The sequence below is a fragment of the Scyliorhinus canicula genome, chromosome 2 (assembly GCF_902713615.1).
Source record: "Scyliorhinus canicula chromosome 2, sScyCan1.1, whole genome shotgun sequence".
NCBI classification, from domain to species: Eukaryota; Metazoa; Chordata; class Chondrichthyes; order Carcharhiniformes; family Scyliorhinidae; genus Scyliorhinus; species Scyliorhinus canicula.
This window is the reverse complement of record NC_052147.1, coordinates 234,503,485-234,524,436: the sequence shown is the minus strand read 5'-3', so window position 1 is coordinate 234,524,436 and position 20,952 is coordinate 234,503,485. Positions and strand designations below refer to the sequence as shown.

The window sequence follows — 20,952 nt, the reverse complement described above, 5'->3', positions numbered from 1 at the left end:
CTCCTTTGTGCAAATGGTTTAGATGGAGCAGATTTTGTCAGGTGTGTATAGGAAGGATTCTTGACTCAATATGTAGATATGCCGACTAGGGGGAGGCCATATTGGCAATGAACCAGACCAGGTGTCAGATGTCTCGGTGGGAGAGCATTTTGGTGACAGTGACCACAACTCCTTGAGTCATGGAGAGGGATAGGAACAGACAGTATTGTTTTGTTACCTGTAGAGATGGTAACTCAGTTACAGAAGACGCTCTGGAAAAAAGGCTAGAGGTCGTCCAGAAGTTTGATGGTAGGTTTATTGAGCAACACAACTTAAATAACTGCGTGAGCGCTTACTTAAAAAACTGCACTTGTAAATGAGATTACAACTTTTCTATGCTCTGCAACTAGGCCTGACCACACTAGCAACCCTGAGCTAAATTTCTGTTCCTGTTCCCCGTACAGTCACATCAGCCAAAGTGAGGGGGAGGGCCATCGGTGTCACTTTTATACATGCCCATGCTGCCCGCTGGTGGTCTTTCCATTACCCATCAGCCTCTTCTATACATACTCAAGTAAGGATCACTACAAGTATGGGAATGTATTTAATTGGGGGAGAGTAAATTATACTGCCATTATACAGGAGCTGAGAAGCATAAAGTGGGAACAATTGTTTTTTGGGGAAATAAACAACAGTAATGCGGGAGTTGTTTAAGGAGCACTTGCTTTGTCTCACTGAGACGAGGAAAGAATGGTAAGGTGAAGGAGCCTTGGATGACAAGAGAAGTGGAGCTTCTCGTCAAGAGGAAGAAGGAAGTTTACTTCAGGTTGAGGAAGCAAGGATCTGACTCGGCTCTAGAGGGTTACAAGGTAGCCAGGAAGGAACTCAAAAATGGACTGAGGAGAGCTGGAAGGGGGCATGAAAAATCCCTAGTGGGAAGGAGAAGGGAAAACCCCATGGCGTTCTACACCTATGTGAGAAAGAGGATGATCAGAGTGAGAGTAGGGCCGATCAGGGATAGTGGAGGTAACTTGTGCCGCGTGTCTGAAGAGAAGGGGAGGCCCTAAGTGAATATTTTGCTTCAGTATTCACTAGAGAGAGGGACCTTGTTGCTCATGAGAACAGTGTGAACCAGATTAATAGACTCAAACAGGTTGATTTTAAGAAGTAGGATGTGCTGGAAATTTTGAAAAGCATCAGGATAGATAAGTCCCCTGGGCCTGACAGGATGTATCCAAGGTTACTACGGGAAGTGAGGGAAGAGATTGCTGCACAGGTGGCGATGATCTTTGCATCCTCACTCTCCACTGGAGTAGTACCGGATGATTGGAGGGAGGCAAATGTTGTTCCCCTGCTCAAGAAAGGGAATAGGGAAATCCCTGGGAATTACAGACCCATCAGTCTTATGTCTGTGGTGAGCAAAATATTGGAAAGGATTCTGAGAGATACAATTTATGATTAATTAGAAAAACATAGTTTGATTAAAGATAGTCAGCATGGCTTTGTGAGGGACAGGTCATGCCTCACAAGCCTCATTGAATTCTTTGAGGATGTGATGAGACACATTGATGAAGGTCGAGCAGTGGATGTGCTGTATATGGATTTCAGTAAGGCATTTGATAAGGTTCCCCATGGTAAGCTCATTCAGAAAGTTAGGGGGCATGGGATACAGGGAAATTTGGCTGTCTGGATACAGAATTGGCTGGCTGAAAGAAGACAGTGAGTGGTACTGGGTGGAAGTATTCCGTCTGGAGGTCGGGGACCAGTGGTGTCCTGCAAGGATCTGTTCTGAGACCTCTGCTCTTTGTGTTTTTTATAAATGACTTGGATGAGGAAGTGGAAGGTTGGTTAGTAAGTTTGCCGGTGACACAAAGGTTGGGGGAGTTGTAGATAGTGTTGAGGGTTGTTACAGATTACAACGGGACATTGACAGGATGCAGAGCTGGGCTGAGAAATGGCAGATTGACTTCAAACTTGATAAATGTGAAGTGATTCATTTTGGAAAATCAAATTTGAATGCTGAATACAGGGTTAAAGGTAGGATTCTTGGAAGTGTGGAGGAATAGAGGGATCTTTGGGTCCACGTACATAGATCCCTCAAAGTAGCCACCCAGGTATATAGGGTAGTTAAGAAGGCAAGTGGTGTGTTGGCTTTCATTAGCAGGGGGGTGGAGTTTGATAGCCGTGAGGTTTTGCTGCAGCTTTATAAAACCCTAGTTAGAACACACTTGGAATATTGTGTCCAGTTCTGGTCGCCTCATTATAGGAAAGATGTGGATGCATTGGAGAGGGTGCAGAGGAGATTTCCCAGGATGTTGCCTGGACTGGAGGGCATGTCTTATACAGAAAGGTTGAGGGAGCTAGGGTTTTTCTCACTGGAGAAAAGAAGGCAGAAAGGTAACTTGATAGAGGTATACAAGGTGATGAGAGGCATGGATAGAGTGGATAGCCAGAGACTTTTCCCCAGGGTGGAAATGGCAGTCACGAGGGGACATAATTTTAAGATGATTGGCGGAAGGAATAGGGAAGATGTCAGAGGTAGGTTCTTTACACAGAAAGTGGTGGGTGAGTGGAATGCACTGCCAGCAGAGGTGGTGGAGTCAGAGTCATTAGGGACATTTAAGCGACTCTTAGACAGGCACATGGACAGCAGTAAATTGAAGGGTGTAGGTTAGGTTGATCTTAGATTAGGATAAATGGTCGGCGCAACATCGTGGGCTGAAGGGCCTGTACTCTGCTGTACTGTTCTATGTTCTATACTCTATGTGATGCATGGAGAGTTGTCTGCCAGAAGTGATCACAAAGGATCAGACCGGGTATTGTCAAGGACAGGCAGCTAACAGCGAACATCCAACGCCTGCTGAATGTAATAATGACCCCACCCAGATTGGGGCCACCAGAAGTGATCATCTCCCTGGACCCAGAGAAAGTCTCCTTTTGAGAAAAATGGAGGTGCTTGAACGGTTTGGATTTGGATTAGGGTTCTCCACGTGGTTGAAACCTCTGTTAAGCACTCCCATGGTGAGTTTGCGGATGAACACCACCAGCTCTGAGTACTTTCAGCTGCACAGGGGAACGAGGCAGGGGTGCCCGTCAACCCCGCTCTTTTTTGCACTGGCAGTTGAGCCACTGGCCATTGCTCTTAGCTCGGCGGAGTGGTGGATGGACATTCAGAGAGGAGCAAGGAACACAGAGTTTCACTCTATGCGGATGACCTGCTCGTCTATGTGTCGAACCCCCTGGCCAGCATGGGAAAGATAACAGGACTCCTAAGAGAGTTTGGTGCCTTCTCAGGTTACAAACTCAACCTGCGGAAGAGCAAAATCTTCCCGGTGAACCCCTGAGGAGGAGGAGCAGAGCTGAAGGAACTCCCATTTAAAATGACCCAAAGCAAGTTAAGGTACATGGAGATATAGGTACCTCACAACGGGATGAGGCTCCACAAGTAGAACCTGTCCGGCCTGGTGGAGAAGGTGAAGAGGGACCTTCAATGTCGGGGGGGGGGGGGATCCCTCAGGTACAGAAAGCCATCTTGCAGAGAGGGTGACATGTGGGAGGTTTGATCCTGCCAAACCCCCTATTCTACCACAGGGCGTCAAATACATAAAGGGTGAGTGGGTGGCTGAGCGAGCCGGAGACAGACTGGGTCCAAATGGAGAAGGCCTCTTGCATGGACGTCTCTCTAGGAGCTAGCCCCCACCTTATACCCCATTCCACCCCCCCCCCCCCCCCCCCCCCCCCCCCCCCCGCACACATTTTCTATCAGCCCGGTGGTAATGGCCTTAATAAAGACCTGGAACCAGTTCAGGCGCCACTTCAAAACTTGGAGGTATGTCGACAGAGGCCATCATCTGCAGCAACCTTAAGTTTACATCGGCTCGGATAGATGCCACATTTAGGACATGGAAAGAGGACAGAGGGACCTCGAGGGCGAAGGACATGTACGTGTACAGTAAGATAATGACCCCGGGGAAACCTTTGGAGAAGCTCCAACTCCAGAAAGGGAGTGAGCTTCGGTACTTGTAGCTGCACGATTTTCTCCGCAAAGAAACCTAGACATTTCACCAGCTACCCAGACACACACTTTTAGACACAGTGGTAGAACTGGACTAGCTAGGGAGGGAGCTAATGTGTGTCATATACGGATGACTTGTAGAAAAGGTCAGACAGGGGGGGTCGGGTGAAGTGAGAACAATCGGTGGAAAGGCGGGAACGCACACAACACGAGGATAATTGGGGAGGTAGGTCCACTAATGTAAATAAGGAAATGCTATTACAGAGACTATGGTCACAGACATTGTTGCAACCTATGATGCCTATGCTGTGCTCATCTTAATGAACCTGTCTGCTTACCTGTGAGGATGTTACTTTGCTCCTGAACAGCTGCCTAGCGGTGTTTCACTGAATTTCTCTGTGAACTAACAGAATGCAAATCAATTTGTAATTCTTTTTTTAAATTTAGAGTACCCAATTCATTTTTCCCAATTAAAGGGTAATTTAGCATGGCCAATCCACCTACCCTGCACACCTTTGGGTTATGGGGGTGAAACCCATGCAACAAGGGGAGAATGTGCAAACTCAACACGGCCATTGACCCAGAGCTGGCATCGAACCTGGGACCTCAGCGCCATGATACAGAAGTTCTAACCTCTGCACCACCATGCTGCCCCTCGATTTGTAATTCATGGCATGACTAAGGCACTCATTGACTTAGTGTTTATCAAAATTATTGATCTTTGTGAATAGCCAATGACAAGGACAGTAATCATAATGTGGAGATGCCAGCCTGGACTGGGGTGAGCACAGTAAGAAATCTCACAACACCAGGTTAAAGTCCAACACGTTTGTTTCAGATCACTAGCTTTCGGAGCACTGCTCCTTCCTCAGATGAATGAAGGTTCCATATAGGTAAGAAACATATATGTTTCTGGAACCTACCTCTTCATTCACCTTAGGAAGGAGCAGTGCTCCGAAAGCTAAGGACAGTAATGGTATGAAAGTGCTCAGCAGTACTGAAGAAGGGAGGGAGTAAGTTATCATTAACAGCTGTGTGAAATCTTACTGGGCATCATCTCTCCCAAATATCAAGGCAATGAAGAACGTAAATGTGGCAGCCTTCCAACAAATACAGAATTATGAGTGTTTATCAATAATTGCACAACGGTCCTGCTGTACCACACTCTATGAAGACAATGCTAACTTAACTCCTGCTTTGGGTGCAAGCTGTTGTGATGGATATTATTGCTTCTTAAGGTCCGATAGCATCTTGAACTCAATATCAAGATTGGGCCTCTGCATTAATCATTCATGAGAGCTGGTGTTTGGAGATGTGAGGCTGTCTGGATGTAGCTCCATTTTGTGATGGTCAAGGGCTCACCATTGGCGAATGTTTTTCCACTTAGAGCCGCCTTGCTCAGCTGCTGTCATGCAGGCATGTGTGTATCTATGTTTCAAAGTCGCAAAAAATGTCATAGTAACAGACTTGTTGGTGCTAGGGTTGAAATGGCTAAACCATGTGCAGTTGCTGAAGGATGTGTGCTAGTAGAATGTTAAATACATTTGTCAGTGGCCATAGTGTCCCTAGTTCTACTGTGCCTTGTTCAAGGTCACCTTGTTGAAGGTGACTTATGGTTCCTCAGTGATCATTATGAGATTGTTGATCTTTCATGACGTGTTGTGGATGACAATGAAGATATTGTTCTGATCCGTGCATTGATGCATGAAGAGAACAGTGCTCATAATTGCTTGTCTTCACCTTAATCCTCCTAGAATCTTGTAGTTATGAGGTTGTCATGGGCATTCTCCAACAACGAGGAGGGCGATGGCGCTAGTAGCGTCGGGAAAACCTTCCTTGCAAAATCATGCACCTGCATATACCTAAAGGCCTCCCTCCATTGAATCCAAAACTTCTCCTCCAAGTGCTCCAAGCTCACAAACCCCTTCCAGGGTGGTCCTGAAATAAGCTGCGGTTCATTCTCTACTTACCCATCAGTTTGAAATTCCTCCCTAAACCGTGGCACCGCTAATGATTATTTTGTCTACGTTATGTACCTCTGGAACTCCCCTCTTGAAAACTTTAATTCGTAATTTGTCACTACTTTCAATATTTCCAAAATATTTAACAGATTCCAACATCATTCATTTCTACAATATTTTGTTTTTTAATCTTAGGTTATCATACAATGCCGAGTAAACCACAGATTGATTTTGTTGCAAAAACATGTTAAAAACATCAAAAGAGAAAATATACTCACTTTAAAAGGTATGCATTTGATTTGTTTTAAATAATTCTGTGAATGATTTTGATGCACTATATTCCAGTAACTTTATATTTATAATTGAATAATAATTTCTGCTTACACTTATTTTAGACAGAGTCCCTCACGTGAATTATAAACCTTGTTATTAAATTATATTTCTGACATCTTCAAAATCAATTAATAATTATAAGACTACATTCAAAAGAAAAGGGAAATGATGCATCATTATAACATATCTGAACAGAATCTTGGTAAAATAGCGAAGTTTGTTCCAATTAGGACTTCAGGTCAGCATGTATGTAACATTATGATGAGTTATCTGTGTAGTTGCCGACATGGTTTAATAACTAGCAATGCAGTGAAACTGCAGCATTGTGCTACTTTTAAGTAATTGTTCTTTGACTGATTGTTAACTTGTAAATGTATGTGTTTCAGTCTATGCTTCTAAGGACAAATATAGTATTTGCTTTTTGCAGTCTAGTGTTTTATAAGGATCTTTAATCATTTGAGGACAGAGATGACAGGCCTTAATACTAACCCTACACAAATGCAGCAAAATAACCACACGTTCAACTTCAGGCACTTCAAACCCCATCCAAGTTTAAGGATGGGGTAATTTGGCCAGGTAAATGTACAGTGCCCATAAAGATGCACCAGGAGCTTATGATATGGGGGCTGGTTTAGCTCAGTGGGCTAGACAGCTGGTCTGTGATGCAGTACAAGGCCAGCAGCACGGGTTCAATTCCCATACCAGTTGCGAATTCTGAATTCTCCTTCTGTATACCCGAACAGGCACTGGAATATGATGACTTCGGGTTTTTCACAGTAACTTCATTGCAGTGTTACTGTGAGCCTACTTGTTACAATAAAGATTATTATATTCTATAATCTGTCAGCAGAGAGAGCAGCCAAAAGCCTCGCTATGGAGATTACTAGGGCTCGTACTGATTGCAGATTTAAAAAGTCAAAAGCCAAGTTCAACTTAAAAGCGAGCCTTTAAGTGTTAATTCTAAGGTAATCAGTTTCCTCGGTGACCAATTATGTGTCTGGGCAAGGTTTGAAGCCATTTGCTGCCTACACAGAAGTAGCTCCAGCTTTCAGATGGGCAGAATTCCATGAAAAATGAAAATCGCTTATTGTCACGAGTAGGCTTCAATGAAGTTACTGTGAAAAGCCCCTAGTCACAACATTCCGCCGCCTGTTTGGGGCGGCTGGTACGGGAATTTAACCGGGCTGCTGGCTTGCCTTGGTCTGCTTTAAAAGCCAGCGATTTAGCCCAGTGTGCTAAACCAGCCCATGATTCCTTTGTGAGAGCAAACTGGATGTAATTCCCTGGGCATTCCAGCAATTTTCTCTGAATTGCCCCTTTAATGTGGCTTGGGAGAACAGAAGAACTGCTCAATTTGCCCCACTGGACCTATGATAATTTTGCTCCACCAAGACTTTGAATGGGAAGGAATGCTGATGAATAGAAGGTTTAATCCAATATTCCAGTCCAGTCCCAAGTCCCAGTTTCTATCTGCATATCTACTCTCACTCCATTATCAGGCTGAAGTAGAACATTGGATCTGATGGATTGACATTGGCCAAAGAAAATTAACGTCTCTGCACTTTTCTATATGAAAACTTTTCAGTTATCCTTCCTTCTTGACAGCAAGCAGCGTGTTTTCCAATGATGTGATATTTCAGGAAAATGAAGAAAAATCATCTGTGAATTTTTCATGTGGAGACATTCAGCCTTTTACGTTCCCTTTTTATGTCTCTCCTAATTGGAAGGATGCATTAGTAAGTAAAATGTTTTGGGAATTTGAGTTATTTATATTTAATGATAATCAAGATAGAAATATCTGCATATTTTGTAAATTCATAATTTAGTGAAAACAACGACAAAGCATTTCTATGAACTCATTTATATTGATCACATAGTAATCTACATAGAAAGCATCCCATTTTTTTGACAGAAATGTTGGAAAATGCAATAGTGCAGAAATAGAGTTAATGGGTGACATTTAACTCAGCCCAATAGCACAGACATGATGGGGGAGCGAGGTGCAGGAGAATTGGGCAGAAAGGTATGTGTTCAATTCCTGGTGGCCAGAAAGCTGACCTAAATTTAATGGAAAAATAGGAAGGGCCCAACACAGGAATCCCACTCGATGGCCTGGGAAGACAATTAGACTAATTACCAAGGCACTTGAAACCTATTATGCCGGTGCCCACTGAAACTTAATGTGTAGCTCATGGATTTAAATGAACTTGCACAGGTCTCCCATCCTTCCTGAAAACCACACAGCAAATACTGTTGGGTTTTTCTGTGGCCTTGTTTTGGTTGGCAGTGGTGGGTGGTGGCGGGGAGAGGTGCCTCTTTCAGCAGGCACTCAGTGCCAGATTGAGGGACCCAGCATCGGGGAAGGGACTGTTTAAAGCTACTTCCAAACCCTCTTCCCTACTTCTTTGGTGACCCCTCCCTGTGACCTCACCCCACTTGCCTCTCTCCAGGGATCACACAACAATACCTGGTGAAGGTCTTGGTTTATTGCTGTCAGGCAGCTCTTGGGATGGGAATTTCACCTTGCTGAGGCAACAACTTCTCCTTTAACTCATCCCACTATCTCCAAATCAAAGGTGTAGCAATGGGTACCTGCATGGGTCTTAGCTGCGCTTGCCTTTTTATGGGGTATGTGAAACATTCCTTGTTCCAGGCCTATCCAGGCCCCCACCCGCAACTCCTTTACAGATACATTGATGACTGTTTTGGTGCCAAGTCATGCTCTCATCCAGACCTGCAAAAATTCATCAACTTCGCTTCCAGTTTCCACCCCTCCATCACTTGCACCCGGTCGATCTCAGACGTTTCCCTTCCCTTTCTTGATCTTTCTGTCTCCATTTCCAGCAATAGACTATCCACAAATATCCACTATAAGCCCACTGACTCCCAGAGGACTATAGCTCTTCGCACCTACACCCTATAAAGACTCTATCCCTTTCTATCAACTCCTTCACTTCCGTCGCATTTGTTCTGATGATGCCACTTGGCAAAATGGTGCTTCGAAGATGTGTTCCTTCTTCCTCAACCGTGACTTCCCACCTATAGTTGTTGACAGGGCCCTCAACAGTGTGCGGTCCATCTCCCGTGCCACTATCCTCGCCCCCTCCCCTCCCACCCAGAACAATGATAGAGTCCCCCTCGTTCTCACATTTCATCCCACCAGCCTCCGTATGCAAAGTATAATCCTCCGCCATTTTCGCCAACTCCAGCGTGATGCCACTACCAAACACATCTTTCCTTCACTCCCTCTGTCAGCATTCTGCAGAGACCGTTCCCTCTGAGATAATCTAGTCCACTCCTCCAACATACCCAGAACCTCTCTCATCACACATGGCACCTTCCCATGCAATCCATCTCCCGTGCCACAATCCTCGCCCCCTCCCCTCCCACCCAGAACAATGATAGAGTCCCCCTCGTTCTCATATTTCATCCCACCAGCCTCCGTATGAGAGAGAGAGAGAGAGAAATACAGCACAGAACAGGCCCTTCGGCCCACGATGTTGTGCCGAACTTTTATCCTAGGTTAATCATAGAATTTTGGACACTAAGGGCAATTTATTATGGCCAATCCACCCAACCTGCACATCTTTGGACTGTGGGAGGAAACCGGAGCACCCGGAGGAAACCCACGCACACACGGGGAGGATGTGCAGACTCCACACAGACAGTGACCCAAGTTGAAAATCGAACTTGGGACCCTGGAGCTGTGAAGCAATTGTGCTATCCACAATGCTACCGTGCTGCCCTTAAGAAGAAATTAATCTACACTCCATTATTCTACCCTAATCCATGTACCTATCCAATAGCCGCTTGAAGGTCCCTAACGTTTCCGACTCAACTACTTCCACAGGCAGTGCATTCCATGCCCCCACTGCTCTCTGGGTAAAGAACCTACCTCTGACATCCCCCCTATATCTTCCACCATTTATCTTAAATTTATGTCCCCTTGTAATGGTGTGTTCCACCCGGGGAAAAAGTCTCTGACTGTCTACTCTATCTATTCCCCTGATCATCTTATAAACCTCTATCAAGTCGCCCCTCATCCTTCTCCATTCTAATGAGACAAAACCAAGGTTTTGTACAGCTGCATCATCGCCTCACGACTCTTAAATTCAATCCCTCTGCTAGCACACCATAGGCCTTCTTCACAGCTCTATCCACTTGAGTGGCAACTTTCAAAGATCTATGAACATAGACCCCAAGATCTCTCTGCTCCTCCACATTGCCAAGAACCCTACCGTTAACCCTGTATTCCGCATTCATATTTGTCCTTCCAAAATGGACAACCTCACACTTGTCAGGGTTAAACTCCATCTGCCCTCAGCCCAGCTCTGCATCCTATCTATGTCTCTTTGAAGCTGACAACAGCCCTCCTCACTATCCACAACTCCACTAATCTTCGTATCATCTGCAAATTTACTGACCCACCCTTCAACTCCCTCATCCAAGTCGTTAATGAAAATCACAAACAGCAGAGGACCCAGAACTGATCCCTGTGGTATGTGGTAACTGGGCTCCAGGCTGAATATTTGCCGTCCACCACCACTCTCTGACTTCTATCGGTTAGCCAGTTCGTTATCCAACTGGCCAAATTTCCCACTATCTGCATCCTTACTTTCTGCATAAGCCTTCCATGGGGAACTTTATCAAATGCCTTACTAAAATCCATGTACACCACATCCACTGCTTTACCTTCATCCACATGCTTGGTCACCTCCTCAAAGAAGTCAATAAGACTTGTAAGGCAAGACCTACCCCTCACAAATCCGTGCTGACTATCCCTAATCAAGCAGTGTCTTTCCAGATGCTCAGAAATCCTATCCCTCAGTACCCTTTCCATTACTTTGCCTACCACCGAAGTAAGACTAACTGGCCTGTAATTCCAGGGTTATCCCGATTCCCTTTTTTGAACAGGGGCACGACATTCGCCACTCTCCAATCCTCTGGTACCACCCCTGTTGACAGCGAGGATGAAAAGATCATTGCCAACGGCTCTGAAATTTCATTTCTTGCCTCCCATAGAATCCTTGGATATATCCCGTCAGGCCCGGGGAACTTGTCTATCCTCAAGTTTTTCAAAATACCCAACACATCGTCCTAACAGATATCTCCTCGAGCTTACCAGTCTGTTTCTCACTGTCCTTTCCAACAATATGGCCCCTCTCGTTTGTAAATACTGAAGAAAAATACTTGTTCAAGACCTCTCCTATTTCTTCAGACTCAATACACAACCTCCCGCTACTGTCCTTGATCGGACCTACCCTCGCTCAAGTCATTCTCATATTTCTCACATATGTGTTTTCCTTGATCCAACCGGCCAAAGATTTTTCATGCCCTCTCTTAGCTCTCCTAATCCCTTTCTTCAGTTCCCTCCTGGCTATCTTGTATCCTCCAGCGCCCTGTCTGAACCTTGTTTCCTCAGCCTTACATAAGTCTCCTTCTTCCTCTTAACAAGACATTCAACCTCTCTTATCAACCATGGTTCCCTCACTCGACCATCTCTTCCCTGCCTGACAGGGACATATATCAAAAACACGCAGTACCTGTTCCTTGAACAAGTTCCACATTTCACTTGTGTCCTTCCCTGACAGCCTATGTTCCCAACTTATGCACTTCAGTTCTTGTCTGACAGCATTGTATTTACCCTTCCCCCAATTGTAAACCTTGCCCTGTTGCACACACCTATCCCTCTCCATTACTAAAGTGAAAGTCACAGAATTGTGGTCACTACCTCCAAAATGCTCCCCCACTAACACATCTATCACCTGCCCTGCTTCATTACCAAGTACCAAATCCAATATGGCCTCCCCTCTGGTCGGACAATCTACGTACTGTGTTAGAAATGCTTCCTGGACACACTGCACAAACACTACCCCATCCAAACTATTTGATCTAAAGAGTTTCCACTCAATGTTTGGGAAGTTGAAGTCACCCATGACTACTACCCTGTGACTTCTGCACCTTTCCAAAATCTGTTTCCCAATCTGTTCCTCCACATCTCTGCTGCTATTGGGGGGCCTATAGAAAACTCCCAACAAGGTGACTGCTCCTTTCCTATTTCTGACTTCAACCCATATTACCTCAGTAGGCAGATCCTCCTCGAACTGCCTTTCTGCAGCTGTTATACTATCTCTAATTAACAATGCCACCCCCCACCCCCCCACCTCTTTTACCATCCTCCCTAATCTTGTTGAAACATCTATAGCCAGGGACCTCTAACAACCAATTCTGCCCCTCTTCTATCCAAGTTTCCGTGATGGCCACCACATCGTAGTCCCAAGTACCGATCAATGCCTTAAGTTCACCCACCTTATTCCTGATGCTTCTTGCATTAAAGTATACACACTTCAGCCCATCTCCTTGCCTGCAAGTACTCTCCTTTGTCAGTGTTACCTTCCCCACTGCATCACTACGTGCTTTGGCGTCCTGAATATCGGCTTCCTTAGTTGCTGGACTACAAATCCGGTTCCCATACCCCTGCCAAATTAGTTTAAACCCTCCCGAAGACTACTAGAAAACCTACCCCCCAGGATATTGGTGTCCCTCCGGTTCAGATGCAACCCGTCCTGCTTGTACAGGTCCCACCTTCCCCAGAATGCGCTATAATTTTGCAAAGCATAATCCTCCGCCATTTTCGCCAACTCCAGTGTGATGCCACCACCAAACACATCTTTCCTTCACTTCCTCTGTCAGCATTCTGCAGAGACCGTTCCCTCTGAGATAATCTAGTCCACTCCTCCAACATACCCAGAACCTCGCTCATCACACATGGCACCTTCCCAACACAGAAGGTGTAACACCTACCCCTTTACCTCTTCCATGCTTAACATCCCAGGCCCAAAACACTCATTCCAGGTTAAGCAGCATTTCACTTGCATCTCTTCCAATTTGGTCTACTGCATTTGCTGTTCCCAATGTGGTCTCCTCTATATCGGAGAGACCAAACGCAGACTAGGTGATCACTTTGCTGAGCATCTTCGGTCTGTGCGCATTCAGGAACCTGACCTGCCCGTTGCTTGCCATTTTAACAAAAGACCCTGCTCCCATGCCCACACGTCTGTCCTTGGCCTGCTGCAATGTTCCAGTGAAGCTCAATACAAACTGGAGGAACAACATCTCATCTTCCGGTTAGGCATGTTATAGCCTTCCGGTCTCAATATTGAATTCAACGACTTCAAATAATCAGCCCTACCTCGACCCATTTGAACAAGAACAAAGAACAAAGAAAATTACAGCACAGAAACAGGCCCTTCGGCCCTCCCAGCCTGCGATGATCCAGATCCTTTATCTAAACCTGTCTATTTTCCAAGGATCTACTTCCCTCTGTTCCCCGCCCATTCATATATCTGTCTAGATGCATTTTAAATGATGCTATCGTGCCCGCCTCGACCACCTCCGCTGGCAAAGCGTTCCAGGCACCCACCACCCTTTGTGTAAAAAACCTCCTACGCACACCTCCCTTAAACTTTCCCCCTCTCACCTTGAAATCCTGACCCCTTGTAATTGACACCCACAATCTTGGAAAAAGCCTGTTGTTATCCACCCTGTCCATACCTCTTATAATTTTGTAGACCTCAATCAGGTCCCCCTCAACCTCCGTCTTTCCAACGAAAACAATCCTAATCTACTCAACCTTTCTTCATAGCTAGCACCCTCCATACCAGGCAACATCCTGGTGAACCTCCTCTGCACCCTCTCTAAAGCATCCACATCCTTCTGGTAATGTGGCGACCAGAACTGCACGCAGTATTCCAAATGTGGCCGAACCAAAGTCACGTACAACTGTAACATGACCTGCTGACTCTTGTACTCAGTACCCCATCCAATGAAGGCAAGCATGCTGTATGCCTTCTTGACCACTCTATCAACCTGCGTTGCCACCTTCAGGGTACAATGGACTCCCAGATCTCTCTGTACATCAATTTTCTCCAGGACTCTTCCATTGACCGTATAGTCCGCTCTTGGATTAAATCTTCCAAAATGAATCACCTCACATTTGCCTGGTTGGAACTCCATCTGCCATTTCTCTGCCCAACTCTCCAATCTATCTATTTTTTGCTGTGTTCTCTGACAAGCCTCTTCACTATCTGCAACTCCACCAATCTTAGTATCATCTGCAAACTTGCTAATAATTTGTTTTCATCCCATTTCATTTTAACTGTCTTTTACCATTTCTTTCTTTCTTAATATATATTTACCACCCCTCCCACAATTTTATCCACCTTTCCTTAACCTTTCTCCTCAATGCTTCCCCCTTCCCCTCCCCCCACATCTATAGTTCATCCTCCAATGTTAGTTTCTCTGGTATTTGGCCTTTCACGTCTTTTGTTCTCTCTGGGGACTGGCATTACATTCTTTCCCCTTGGTTTCCCATTAGCCCTTGGTATCCCTGGATTTCTGTGGCTATGACTCATTTTTCATTCTCCCTACACAGTATAAATATTTCCCACTTTCTCTGTCTGTTAGCTTTGACAAAAAGTCATCGGACTCGAAACGTTAGCTCTTTTCTCTCCCTACAGATACTGCCAGACCTGCTGAGATTTTCCAACATTTTCTGTTTTGGTGCTGAGGCTTTGACTGAGTGGACAGCCTGATGTTGTTCTGGGAAGGACCTGTTTGGACTTTAAATAGCTGGGGGCCTCCATTAGAAAGGTGATGCAGGGCTCAAACTGGTTTTCCACCAGTAGGTCGGACCACCAGTGGCATAACTAAATTCTGGAACATAGAACTGTACAGCACAGTACAGGCCCTACGGCCCACGATGTTGTGCCAAACTAGTCTGAAACTAAGATCAAATCAACCTACTCCCAATCATTCAAGTGCACTCCATATGCCTATCCAATAACCCCTTGAAAGTTCCTAAAATGTCCGACTCCGCTACGATAGCTGGGACTGCGTTCCATGCCCCAACCACTTTCTGAGTAAAGAACCTACCTCTGACATCCCTCCTATATCTTCCACCATGAACATTATAGTTACACCCCCTTGTAACAGCTACATCCACCCGAGGAAAAAGTCACTGAATGTCCACTCTATCTATCCCTCTCATCGTCTTATACACCTCAATTAGGTCACCTTTCATCCTCCTTCGCTCCAATGAGAAAAGCCCTAGCTTCCTCAATCTTTCCTCATAAGACCTACCCTCCAATCCAGGCAGCATCCTGGTAAATCTCCTTTTCACTCTTTCCAATGCTTCCACATCCTTGCTCAGGTGACCAGAACTGCACACAATATTCCAAATGTGGTCTAACCAATGTCTTGTACAGTTGCAGCATAACCTCACAGCTCTTAAACTCAATCCCCCTGTTAATAAATGCTAACACACTGTAGGCTTTCTTCACAACTCTATCCACTTGGGTGGCAACTTTCAGAGATCTATGGACATGAACTCCAAGATCTCTCTGCTCCTCCACATTCTTCAGAACCCTGCTGTTAACCCTGTAATCTGCATTGAAATTTGTCTTACCAAAATGAATCACCTCACACTTACCAGGGTTAAACTCCATCTGCCACTTTTCAGCCCAGCTTTGCATCCTATCAATGTCTCTTTGCAGCCTACAACAGCCCTCCACATTATCCACTACTCCACCTTGGTGTCATCAGCAAATTTACTAACCCAATCTTCAACTCCATCGTCCAAGTTATTGATAAAAATCACAAATAGCAGAGGGCCCAGCACTGATCCCTGTGGTACACCACTGGTAACTGGGCTCCAGGATGAAAAGTTACCATCTACCACCACCCTCTGTCTTCTATGTGATAGCCAATTACTGATCAAATCGGCCAAATTTCCCTCTATGTCATTCCTCCTTACTTTCTGCATGAGCCAATCATGGGGCACCTTATCAAACGTCTTACTAAAATCCATGTATACGACATCAACTGCTCTACCTTCATCTATGTACTTAGTTACCCACTCAAAAATACAATCAAGCTTGTGAGGTAAGACATACCTCTCACAGATCCGTGCTGACTATCCTGGATGAAGCTGTATCTTTCCAAATGATCATAAATCCTATCCCTCAGGACCCTTACCAATAATTTACCTATGATCGAAGTGAGACTAACTGGCCTATAATTCCCAGGGTTATACCTATTCCCTTTCTTGAACAAGGGGACAACATTCACCTCTCTCCAGTCTTCTGACACTATTCCTGTAGACAGTGAGAACATAAAAATCAAAGCCAAAGGCTCTGAAATCTCATCCCTCGCCTCCCAAAGAATCCTAGGATATATCCCATCAGGCCCAAGGGACTTATCTATCCTTAGGCTTCTCAAAATTTCTAACACATCTTCCTTCCGAATATCTACCTCCTCCAGCCTACCAGCATGTTTCACACTATCCTCCTCAACAACATGGTCGCTCTCCTTTGTGAACACTGAAGAAAAGTATTCATTTTGGGCCTCTCCTATATCTTTAGACTCCATGCACACGTTCCCACTACTGTCTTTGACCAGCCCGAACTTCACCTTGGTCATTGTTTTATTCCTCACATAAGTGTAAAAACCCTTGGGGTTTATTTTGATCCTACCCGCCAAGGACTTCTCATGCCCCTCCTAGCTCTCCTAAACCCTTTCTTGAGCTCCTTCCTAGCTATCTTATATCCCTCAAGTGCCCTAACTGAACCTTGTTTTCTCATCCTTACATAAGCCCCTTTCTTCCTCTTGACAAGACATTCAACCTCTTTTGTAAACCATGGTTTCCTCAGTCGACCATTCCCTGTCTGACAGGGACATACATAGAACATAGAACATAGAACAGTACAGCACAGAACAGGCCCTTCGGCCCTCGATGTTGTGCCGAGCAATGATCACCCTACTCAAACCCACGTATCCACCCTATACCCGTAACCCAACAACCCCCCCCTTTTAACCTTACTTTTTAGGACACTACGGGCAATTTAGCATGGCCAATCCATCTAACCCGCACATCTTTGGACTGTGGGAGGAAACCGGAGCACCCGGAGGAAACCCACGCACACACGGGGAGGACGTGCAGACTCCGCACAGACAGTGACCCAGCCGGGAATCGAACCTGGGACCCTGGAGCTGTGAAGCATTTATGCTAACCACCATGCTACCGTGCTGTCCCATATCAAGGACACGCAGTATTTGCTCCTTGAATAAGCTTCACATCTCAATTGTGCATATCCCTGACAGTTCCTGTTTCCATCTTATGCTCCCCAATTCTTGCCTAATAGCATCGTAATTACCCTTCCCCCAGTTATTAACCTTGCCCTGCTGTATGTTCCTATCCCTCTCCATTGCTATAGTGAAAGTCACCGAATTGTGGTCACTATCTCCAAAGTGCTCTCCCACAACCAAATTTAACACTTGGCCCGATTCATTACCAAGTACCAAATCCAATGTGGCCCCGCCTCTTGTCGGTCTACCAGCATATTGTGTGAGGAAACCCTTCTGCACACACTGGATAAAAACAGCCCCATCCAAACTATTCAAATTATGGTAGTTCCAATCAATATTTGGAAAGTTGAAGTCACCCATGACAACTACCGCACCTACCCTGTGACTACCGCACCTATCCAAAATCTGCATTGCAATATTTTCCTCCACATCTCTGTTACTGTTTGGGGACCTTTCGAAAACTCCTAACAAAGTGACCGCTCCTTTACTATTTCTAACTTCAGCCCACACTACCTCAGTAGACTCCTCCTCAAACTGCCTTTCTGCAGCCATTATACTATCTTTGATTAACAATGTTATTCCTCCACCTCTTTTACCACCTTCTCTAATCTTAGTGAAACATCTAAACCCCGGAACCTCCAACAACCATTCTTGCCCCTGTTCTATCCACGTCTCCATAATGGCCACAACATTGTACTCCCAGGTACCAATCCATGCTTCAAGCTCACCAACCTTATTCCTGATGTTCCTCATATTGAAGTAGACACACTTCAAACCACCTTGATGCCTGCAGGTCCACTCTTGTGACCTTGGTACATTCCTCAGTACTGCACTACCGTCAACTTCCTGAACTCCGGCAACGCTATCTCCTGGACTACAAATCAGTTTCCCATCCCCCTGCCAAATTAGTTTAAACCCTACCCAACCTTTCAGTTTGATGACCACTCTGTTTATTGGCAGTAGAGGACAGTTACAGTATATAGCAAAAATGTAACATTTGATATATTGTATAATTATTTCATATTGTTTTGGAGAGGGTACAGAAGAAGATGCCCAGTAGATTAAAATGTAGGGCAAATGGTCAGGAACAATGAAACTAGATTCAAGATGATAAGACAGGCGTTGAAGGAGAATGCAATATGGCCAATTAAACACATTCATCCAGAAAAACTCTGGATGTAGATATGCAAATATGTTGGATAATGAGATATTTTATGTTATCAGTATTTAATGCTAGCTTCTAATTTAACAATAACAAATTCTCACACAATGTTTGGCAGCATTATGTCTTAGGTGAGGGCTGTAATAATGAAACATATCTTTGCCAATGAAGTTCAGTTTAAAATTAACCTAGCACAACAACATAGATACCAATCAAACAAATATTCAAAATAGCACACCGTGTTTAATGAATAAACATCTACGTAATTTGTTTTCAGGCCCCTGATACACTTGGACCCGTGCCAGTCAAGCCTTCAGAAGTCGTCATCGATAAAATTATACCATTCTTCAATCTAAAGGTTACATGTTTTAAGTTGCAGTTTTTAAGCTATTCTTAATGACACTGAGTGATAGGTTTTCGATCCATGGTGAGAAATTGGAAATGGGGGCTAGTTCCGGGTCCCAACCGCAAGCATGCCAACTGCAAATTTCAATGTTCCAGCCAATTGTTGACCATGGAGTGGGCTCACTGTCCAATCAGAGTGATGGGCAGGTTCTGAAGTTGGAGGACTAATGGAAATTTGTCCAACAAGGACAGAAGAAATAGGAATGGGAGTAGACCATATGGCCCACTGAGCATGCTCGCCAAATGGCTGATCTTAGAATTCAACTCCATTTTCCTGCCCATGCCCCATTCTTTGATTCTCTGAGAGACCAAAACTCTCGATATCCCAACGTTAAAGTTATTTAAATGGACTCTGGGATTGCAGCCCTACTGGCTGAAGTGAGAGCTGCCAATCAGAGCATGGAGATTGCAAGCGTGAAAGCCAGATAAGTTGTTTTTTACTCTTCAAAATACCACATTGCCTGGTCATGATCCTAGATCATCCAGGCATTGGCCAGTCGCTACAGCTGTGGATCCAATGGCTTGTTATGGGTCCGAATGATATGGATAGTGAGTCCCTTGCTTGATTTTTCATTGTGCCCCCTTCTTCCTTCGCTCCACCATGTTAACATTATAGGGCCCTTTATAGGCACATTAATTTAAAATAATTAGCCTTAATGCCTGCCCACCACTTGCCAGTGGACGAGCAGCCTATCCATCCCACGCTGCTCGCGTTGAAAATGGCTTGGAATCAGGGTGGTGGCAGAAAACTGGCAAGGAGGATTCCAGCATGAATTTGGCACCCACCTGCCTCCAATCCCAACCCTGCGCCACTTACCAACCCAGAGTGTCAGAGTTATGTTTTAAATTAATCTGATGAAGTGCTAAAATAATATGGAACACAAAAATGCCAGAAACTTTTCATTTTTGTATCTTTCATTTCTGCTGTAAAAATGATCTTTAGTTACTTTGAACCCTCTTCCTAAGTGTAACATTTGACTTCATGTAAGTTGTAAATTTTTATAGGTTTTTCAACGTTACAGACAAATGGATTACAAACCGTACTCTAGCCAATATGTTTCATCCAGTTATCTTCCGTTAACATTGTCAAGACCCCTCAGGTCAGGAGCAGAGGTAATTAATGTTATCTAATTCAGCATAATATTTTTAAATGTAAATGTAAGAGATTTTTATTTCAAGAATTGATTTAAAATCCAAATTTAGGAGGTTATTATGGCCATTAAATATTCTATGCTAAATAACAACATTTGGTATCATTTACACTTCAAAAGGGGAAAACCTTTGGAAGATGTTGCATCTTTAGTGCATCTATCCATTTTTGCTGATCAATTTACCTTGTTATAAATGAGCCATTTTTAATCTGGCAATTTGTACCTTAATAGTAAAGCTGCAATAACTGTCCAAAATATAAGAAACCAATAGTATTACATCCAGTTTGCATGATTGGTCTTGATATTTTAGTAGATTCTCTGAAAAATGGAACGTGTCCACATTATTTGAACATATCAAAACAAATTTACTGAAAATCTCTAACATTAACCGTATTAACAGAAACAAAGATAATATTATTCACTGAACTCAAATGCACATACTTCCTTATAAATACTTGGAAGTGTAACTACAAGAAAAATGATGTTGAGGTTCAGGTGAACTGAACCATCCATTGATTCACTTCAGGGTAGCTGCAGCAGGCTTAATTGGAATGAGGGGTGGAATGAGGGACGAAAATCAGACAGGGATTAATCTCACCAATTTTTTGTCTATCATGAAATGTACACAGCTCTTCAGCCATTAAGGTAAGCACAGGAGTGTAATAGAGAAGAACTCTGGGCGTGATTCTCAGGCCTCATTGCGCTCTTGCTCGAGCGAAACGAGACCAGTGAATAACAGGGGACAGCGAAGATGAGAACTACGCCAGGTGACAAACAGTTTGTGATACAACCGGCCCCCTC

At 44.5% G+C, this 20,952-nt stretch overlaps 1 protein-coding gene across 3 annotated transcripts in view; it reads left to right on the top strand.

Moving 5' to 3' along the window:
- Positions 1–20,952, top strand: part of cfap221 (cilia and flagella associated protein 221) — a 263,176-nt gene that overhangs the window by 168,328 nt on the left and 73,896 nt on the right. For all 3 annotated transcript variants that reach the window (XM_038789818.1, XM_038789819.1, XM_038789820.1), the window contains exons 16-19: positions 6,151–6,241; positions 7,894–8,024; positions 18,873–18,953; positions 20,006–20,113. In XM_038789818.1, the coding sequence (XP_038645746.1) occupies positions 6,151–6,241; positions 7,894–8,024; positions 18,873–18,953; positions 20,006–20,113 (411 nt within the window). The remainder of the gene's footprint in view (positions 1–6,150; positions 6,242–7,893; positions 8,025–18,872; positions 18,954–20,005; positions 20,114–20,952) is intronic.